Here is an 8,237-nt window from a genome sequence, read left to right as displayed (position 1 = left end):
GAAACTTCATTGCTCATTCAGTAGATACGCTTGTAAATACATGCGGAGTAGCATATTTCTAACTGTTCTATTTATGTTTCCAAACAGTTGGTCTGGTGCTGATAGCTACCTAGGACTCTTCCACCTCAAGCTTTCAAATATAGTGGTGTAATTGGTAGGCTACTGCTGTCAAACAGAGGGAAGGACGACTATCTGAAATTGTGGCAAATAAGGACCATAATGATTTTCAGTATATTTTAGGAATTTCTATGTGGGATACTTTTAAACTAGTAACATGTCAACTGAAAAAAAATATATATAAATAACACCTCGACCATTATCAATACATTTAGTATACTTTAATAACTTTATCCTAATTTAATCACTGTTAATACTTGCTATAAACCTCATTCTTAAGTTAAGATTTTCATCAAGCGCATTCTGATGCATTAATGATATGCACATTTCTTATATTCCATCTCAAGCACCTTCCCTGATAAAGTTGCCTCCTTGGAGACAATTACAGCTTTTGAGATGGATATATATATATATATATATATATATATATATATATATATATATATATATATATATATATATATATATATATAATTAAGTGCACAAATTTTTAGTGTGGTCTTAATTTCACATCTTGAAATCGTTTATGATTATTTCACTGTTTAAACCATCATAGTTAATAATGTACATTTGTGAAGTATGAAAAATAAATGCTAAAGTTATCTTAAAAGGTTTCCGAGTTCTAATGCAATTTTTATATAACAAAAAGCTGAATATGATGCTATACCTTTTCTCCCCTGGGCTGATGATCTTTTTTTTTTTTTTTTTGGGCTGATGATCTGTAGTTAAGTTTGAAAAAAAATAAGTCAAATAACCAACAGCAGTCCTCCCAACCACTAGGGGCAGTTATTAGTGAAATTTGGTACACTAGTATCCACGTTATCAATTTACAATACCATACCGTGAAAAATGGTAGCTTCTAGATAAATTCTGGAAATACTAAAACAAAATGACATGAGCACCTACATTTAACTTTTTCCAAGATTCACATGATTTCCTATTTGAACAAATCACACACACACACACACACAAAAAAAATCAGTGCATCAGATTCTCTTTAATATCAACATGTACAAATGCATTTTCTTCAAAAACATGATACAGAAAATACATTGCCTCACATTATTCTGGTTTTCTAACGCATTATGTTTTCTAGGCCAATAAAGTTAACCTGAGAGTTCATGTTGTTAGACCTTTACAGGGCAAGATCAACCATCCAAAAATATAGATTTAAATCAGCTAATGAATAAGAATAAAGCAGAAGTTAATGTTCCATTTGAATCTAAATACAGCTTTACTAATGTCAGAAGCTAATTGCAGGCCCGTAGAAGAAGGTAATGATCTCACACTGATTGATGTCACCACCACACTGATTGAAGTACAGGCACTGTTCACTGTGAGCACTACTATGAAACCTTTACAACAGCGTATTCAGATGAGACGGATCTCTGCCATACATCACAAAATTACACCAACATGGAGCATTTCCTGAACATTTCAAAGCATAAAGACGACATTTTGTCTATACCTGATGAGTGCATATAGTGTGCGCGTGTGAATGTCACAATAATCAAAACTGGACGAATTCAAACAAAAGGCACCAAAACTCAAGAGGGTCTTTCTTCACCAAACTGTGCACTAAACATCAAAATAGAATAATCACTGCTGATAAGCATAAGCCATGTCAAATATATTTCCCGGTAAGCACATGTACGTCACCAAGACAGACGTTATATTATATGTGTGCAGATGTCAGATTCATCTAAATTTTGAACCATAAATGTTGCATACCAATCTACATACATAGCTAGCTATAACTTACATACCGTAACGGGTTGCAAAGCGTCAAAACTAGATTGCTCATGTTATAATCAACACTGCTAACCTCGTTAGATTTACATATTATAATGAGAGCCATCTAGGTTTGTTGCATTGGTCACTTGCAGTACAAACTGGGTGTATATCAGACAAGGATTTTGTCAACAACATATTGCAAACTAGCTAATGCTTTAAAAAAAAAAAACTATATAAAAATGAAGCATGCATTCAAGATGTCTCGGTGACATACGTGTGCTATCAGTTGTTACAGTTTTCCATATGGCTAAATCAAAATACAATAGAAACCATGAACAACAATCATTATAGTTAAGCATAAACATTAGCCTAGTAAAAATATTTTTATCTATATTCACTGCGCAACATTAAATCAAACTAAGCCACGTTTCAGCAAAACTTGTGCATTTCCTTGTGGTTAGTGCAATATCAAGCCTTTGCAACTGAGCATTGCCCCACAATTCGGTTTAATTCATTTTTCCAAATACCAACACTCCATAAAAGGTGTAAAGTGGGCCAGTTTCATTGCTTTACACCATCACAAAAATTCACATTGTTTCCAAGCACTGAATTATTTGATCAAACTTGTTGACTATTATACATTTAATAAAAGACACTTAGTAAATGAAATGTCTCCTCATAGAGGACTACTCTTACTGAGTATCTTTCGACCCTGATTGAACACAGAGACATATCAACCAACTGTCAAATGAATAAGGAGGCCAACAAAGGTTGTGCTTTGTACTGCCAGATACAACAACTAATCGGGTTTAGTCCTCAATCTGTTAACAGAGTGTTTGAGATGTTTAGTTGATAGTAGTCCAGTTTGACGTTTCAGCCTCAGTAGTGGTGTTTGCAGTCATATGTGACATCGTTTCGTCTCCTGAGAGCTCCCACTACTTTCTTCCTCAGCATAAACCTTCGGAGTATGGCTATGTACCCACGTGAAGAAGAATAAACAGGAGAAATATTCCCAGACAAATCAAATTGTTAGCAGCTGCAAAAAGCATGTTTGTTCTCATTTTGTTTAACCAGAAGCAAAACAAATGACTCAAAATTCTCAGGCTTGGTTTTGCTAAAATTGCCACTGAACAACTTCAGTAAAATTTCACAGTTACTCACACCATGACATCCAGCTCAGTTGAAACACAAAAAAGCTGCCTTTCACTGTTAAGGAGGAAAGGAAAGGAAAGGAAAGGAGGCTCCCCAAGGTTCGCTATCAGGTCCAAGCCACTTTGCGGGAGATGGCCTGTTTAAAGCACTCTGGATCCGTGTTCCCACCCGGTCTCAGAGCACTTTCGAGACTTACCAGAACGTTCTGATGGGACTCTCGAATGTTGACAGGGTGTTTGGCTCTGAGCAGCTCGTAAGCAGCTATAAGCCTCATATTTTGTTTAACCATGAGGTACTGAATAATGCAAGTGGGGGCAAGGGAAAAACCATCGCGACAATGCACTAACACTCGCTTCCTCTTCTCCATGGAGGCATCGATGCACTCATTGATGTCCTCAAAGCAGCGGTGCTTGAGCGCCAGCCCTTCTTGGACAGTGTCCGGAAGGTCGCTCATGTCCACTTTGAGACGAGACCAACTATGCTTGACACCCCTTGAACAAGTGCAAGGAATGACTCTCAAACAAGTCTCCCCGGGCAGGCTGCTCATGTCGATGATGCTGTCAATGTTATTTCGGCACAACATACGTCCACTATAAGCTGCATTCAGGTTGCCCACATAAATGTAGTCCGTAACCTTGGATATGACCGGTTCTGAGTACTGGAAGTGCTCAGGGACGCTCTGCTTGGGTTCTGGAGTCTCTGGTCCCGTTTTGGCACTGCCAGGACCGGCTCTACAACTGTAGTTGCGCATTTTCTTTGATCCGGAACGGGAAGGTGGATTGGAGTCGGTCTCAGAACTGCTGTTCCAAGGTGGGGAGAAAAGTGAAAAGCGACTGGAGGACTTGCTCTTGGTGAGGTGCTCCACCGGACTGGAGAGGCCAGAGCTGGAGGTGGTGGTGGATCCAGAAGCGCAAAAGAGAGACGCTCTTTCCAGGGAACCTGTACTGCTGGCTGCTCCGGCACTATGAGCCTGCTCCATCTGATGGAAAAAGTCACATTACTATGGGGGTCTCGAACTGGACCTCCAACAAGTTACAAGCAGCTGTGCTGAAAGTACTTCCATCCTACCTGAGCTTTGAGGTTGTTTTTCCATTCCTGGGTCTCCAGAGCTTTGAAGCGTCCATTGCTGTCAGAGGACACTGAGAGACACAGGCGCCGATGGGTCCTGGGGGGTAGCTGGGGCGTCAAGGCCATGGCAAGCGGCCGGGAGCCAGGTTGCTCGTTCCTACTCATCAGATCTGGACAGGAGCCTTAAAAAACAAATCAGATGGACTGAGGTCAATGAACAAATCGTTTACCAGCTCAAATACAAAGTTTAATTTGTTTAATAAGCTAGCAAGTATTCTTGTTCGGTGTGAAGGGGTCCATAGGGATGCATTGAAATATGCATCTAAAAATGTGGTTCTGAGTAAACAAGATGATGATATAGATGGTTGGATAGATACAAGACAAAGATCCATATTCAGTATGCAAACAAAGGAGGATGTAAAAAAAAAAAAAAAAAAAAACTTCAACAATGCCAGTCAATAATCTAGACACTTCCAGATCTAGAGCTGGGCAATATTGGCAAAAAATCATTATCTCTGTATTTTTTGGCCGATTTGCGATATCTGAAATATATCACTGTATTTTCATTTTTGGATTAAAAAAAAAAAAACTATTTAATATCTATTTATTTCACTTGTCGCCTAATGTTGTCCAACACAACAATAATTGAGCTGTGTTTGTTTGGCGCGCATGCGCGAGGAGGTGCTTGTTCACTGAAGTTTAGCGGAGAATCCCAGAACAGAAGGCTCATGCACTTCTGACAGAAAAAAAATGTAATATTTCCATGGCTTTCTAACATTTACAGATGGAGGATATACCTGTGAAATGTAAGTTATGCATTCAGGAAGACAGCACATCTCAAACGCATTAAGAAAATATCGATATATTATACAAACCCGATATTCTGCCCAGCCCTACCCAGATCCCAGAGGGATGGGTAATTATTCTGAAATTAAATAATTCCAATCAGTGTTTATCAGTGGCCATTCATTTAAATCAGTGTTTGTTTCCTTTTACTTCTGCCCACTGAAAATTTACAAAGGCCACAAAGTTTAAAATGTTGTTACGTATGGGGACATAGTTCACTCTCTAGCGCTCTTAGGTGACTCCGTCCGGACAGAGAGCAGATTTTTGGCAAATTGTGTCTGTTGTGAATTTAATCTCTTGTTACATAAAGTGGAACCTATTTCTTTGCGTTGAGAATCCTGTTGGGTATATCCCCAATTACGAATATGATTATTTTATGTTAACAATTGTTTTGTTGTTTAAGCCATTTAGTTAATTTTCTTTTCCTTTTTATTCCCGTTAGTTAAGTAGCTGATTTTTGGTTTAGACAGGGAGTCAGGGAAAAATGCTGTCATTTGTTTCTTTTTCTATCACAGAGAGAACATAAAAAAAGAAAAAAGAAAAATAAACTCACCGACACAAGTTAACAGCTGGTTTCAGATTTCTTTATGTTATCTTCTCTGACCCTAGACCAGGGTCATAACAATGTTCTGTTGACATGTTGATGATTGGGGCATTATACAATCTCCCAATACAAAACAAGAGTCCCACTTCAGCTGGGTTCTTAAGTGTTCAACAGGCTGATAAGAAATTGCCCTTAAGTTTCTCCCTATAAGGCACCTGTCTGCCAGCGAATGTGTGTGATTCAATGAGGATGCTCATTAATGGAGCTGAGAGTTTGTTTGATCCAGGAAAGCACGACTCAGCCATTAATACACCCACATATCTCACTTCAGACAGCCATTCCATCGTTTTATTGTTCCGCCAATTGACTATGTGCATGTTTGCTAACACGACACAGCGCTAAACAGCAATTCTGACCAAATCTGCCTGAAGATTCGTTCAGCTGCGAATAAATTTGAAGTATCTGCATATTATCTGGTGAAAATAAACAACCAGTCAACAATGCTAAAAGACATTCAGATTCAAGCAATATTGTGTATTACGATCATTACAGTTCCATACAATTAATTCTTGCTTTAGAGTGTACATTTTGTACCACAGATTTTCAAATGTGAAATTTAAAATATGTAAACTCTCTGCACAAAATAATTGACATTTAAAAAAAATATTTTTTAATAAATTGAAGATTTATTTTTATTTCTATTTACTCCAAATAATTTTGCTAAATCAATTTAAGATTTTAGTTCCAGAAGGGCTGAATACCAATGAAGAAAATATTAAAGTCATTCTTAACAGAAATGAACTTTTATTAGACATGACATACACATTATATGAATAAAAAAAAAAAAAAAAAAAAACAGAAAACGAAACGTGATAGTGTCCTGAATAATCCAAATTTTCCAAATTACTTACCAGTGGCACATGCTGAACGAGAAATTGGCTGGAGCTGCAAACGAGTGCAAATCTTAAGAGAGTTGAGCAGATTTTCTGCAATCATGCCTGAATAAAATAGACCACAAAAAAAAAAAAAAAAAAAAAAAAAGGTTGTCCAAAGCAGAACCAAACCAGCAACAGAAAAACAAAAGAAAATTAATATTGGAGTTGTGTGGTTTAAAGACCATGTCTGCACTACAAACATTCATCCCATCAAATGAGTTTTAGAAAACATTGGTCCACATCTGTAGCACAAACGAAATGCTATTAATTAATTATTTTTTTTTAAGTGGATAAACCCTTTTAGTGTAAAAGGGACATGTTGGCATTGGGCCAGGGTGTCACATACAAAAAAGTTACTTCAAGAGGTATAATAAATGTTTAGGCACATCATTTGAAAGCTTAAAATGTACACAGAAAATGCAGATATGCTGTACTGGGTTTCTACACCATCTAACCAATATATTTAGCAGAAGTTATTTTACTGTAAATCGTGGGGTTTTGGAAGTAGAAGGGAATTATGAAATAATTTGCAGTGAAAATCTATAGAAGACAACAGATGTAATGCATATCGTATAGTGGAAAGGTTTATGAAAGCAGCACTTCTGATGATCTGTAATTCATCATGAGGCCTTCTGTATTACTTTTTTATGGGGATAATCAATATATTTTAAGATTAAAGCTGTTTTGTCCAAGAATCCTGGTATATTTACATTATACAAATTAATAATATATGTTTGCTTTTATAAAAGTGTGCATTTTTTAATAAACAATCAGTTTAAAGACGTTTTAGAAAGACACAATTCTTATTACCAAAAAGCAAAACTCACCATTTTGTTTAGACTGCTCTTTCTTATCCAGCAGATGAGGTGTCATGATGTCTCTGCTCCATTTTTCCAACGTTTCCATCTTCCTCCCTCTGTAAACAATTCAAATAACATTTTCAAAGCCATGTATTTCAGTGTTTGCAGTGTGAGGGATCATGCATATGCTGGTCAGATGTGTGACTGCAGTGAAGGGGGGACAGACAGACACCCCCGCACTCAAGCATTCCAGGACTTCAGTCTGCTTCACAAATATATATGGCGTGGTTTCACGATCAGATGCTGGCTTCACGCTGCCGAGCGCAGGCTTGATTATATAAACGGGAAAAATCATCACTGCGTTAAATGAGCGTCCATGTCTCATCAGATGTGTTTGTTCAGCTTCATCCGCGTGGACGTGCGGTTTCGCTGCATGCACGCGACTCAAAACACCAGAGAGCAACGAACAGAACATACACATACAAGACATCTTTAACATTTGTGAGCAGGAAATATATGAAGCATAAAATTGTTCAAACAAACCCCAGCCATTCATCTCTGCAGCGCTCAGCTGAATGAAGCTCACGTGGACAAACGACGTCACGGAAGCGACGAGCTGAGCTTCATGGGAAAAGTAGTCCATATGTGATGGCGAAAAGTGGGTAGTTGACAAATAACATCGATTCGTCTTGAATAGAATTTAGCGAATTGATGTATATAGATGAGTGCAAGTCTATTTAGTTGTAGTAGGGTATATATATATATGTATATTTACTAGGGAATAGTTTTTTCAGCCTTTACATGAACAAATAAATCTATTAATAATTACTGTAGTAAAATGTACAACTATCTCTGTACATTACTGAATGGTTACCATATTAACACACCATAATTTACAGTGTACTCCAACTTCACAGACACCGTAGTATAACCACAGTACCATTTAGTACCAAACCCAGATAGCACACGTACACTCCAATACATCTAGTAAAAAATCACTTCATCTGGAAAGCATCTGCTGTGTACAAACATCTGATAGAC

The 8,237-nt window shown here is 37.4% G+C and overlaps 1 protein-coding gene across 3 annotated transcripts; it reads right to left on the bottom strand.

Moving 5' to 3' along the window:
• Nucleotides 1–1,095: 1,095 nt before the first annotated feature.
• On the bottom strand, nucleotides 1,096–7,827 carry LOC127946657 (dual specificity protein phosphatase MPK-4). 3 transcript variants are annotated; one of them, XM_052543360.1, is made up of 5 exons: nucleotides 7,740–7,827; nucleotides 7,224–7,312; nucleotides 6,373–6,459; nucleotides 4,072–4,253; nucleotides 1,096–3,982 (listed from the first exon to the last, which is right to left on the bottom strand). In XM_052543360.1, the coding sequence occupies exons 2-5, from the start codon at nucleotides 7,300–7,302 to the stop codon at nucleotides 3,110–3,112; spliced, it is 1,221 nt and encodes a 406-aa protein (XP_052399320.1). In that variant the 5' UTR covers nucleotides 7,303–7,312; nucleotides 7,740–7,827; the 3' UTR covers nucleotides 1,096–3,109. The 3 variants fall into 3 exon arrangements, with proteins under 3 accessions (XP_052399320.1, XP_052399321.1, XP_052399322.1); XM_052543361.1 differs by lacking the exon at nucleotides 7,740–7,827 and having other exon boundaries at nucleotides 7,224–7,729; XM_052543362.1 differs by lacking the exons at nucleotides 6,373–6,459; nucleotides 7,224–7,312; nucleotides 7,740–7,827 and adding an exon at nucleotides 5,471–5,995.
• Between the last annotated feature and the right edge of the window lie 410 nt (nucleotides 7,828–8,237).

The sequence above is a fragment of the Carassius gibelio genome, chromosome A25 (assembly GCF_023724105.1).
Source record: "Carassius gibelio isolate Cgi1373 ecotype wild population from Czech Republic chromosome A25, carGib1.2-hapl.c, whole genome shotgun sequence".
NCBI classification, from domain to species: domain Eukaryota; kingdom Metazoa; phylum Chordata; class Actinopteri; order Cypriniformes; family Cyprinidae; genus Carassius; species Carassius gibelio.
The sequence above is the reverse complement of the archived record's forward strand: the minus strand, read 5'-3'. Positions and strand labels throughout refer to the sequence as shown.

Coding starts and splice junctions, on each gene's coding strand:
- LOC127946657 (XM_052543360.1), bottom strand. CDS start 7,302: ATGGAAACGTTGGAAAAATGGAGCAGAGACATCATGACACCTCATCTG. Junction 6,460..7,223: donor AGAGCAGTCTAAACAAAATG/GTGAGTTTTGCT, acceptor TATTTTATTCAG/GCATGATTGCAGAAAATCTG. Junction 3,983..4,071: donor AAAACAACCTCAAAGCTCAG/GTAGGATGGAAG, acceptor TTTTTCCATCAG/ATGGAGCAGGCTCATAGTGC.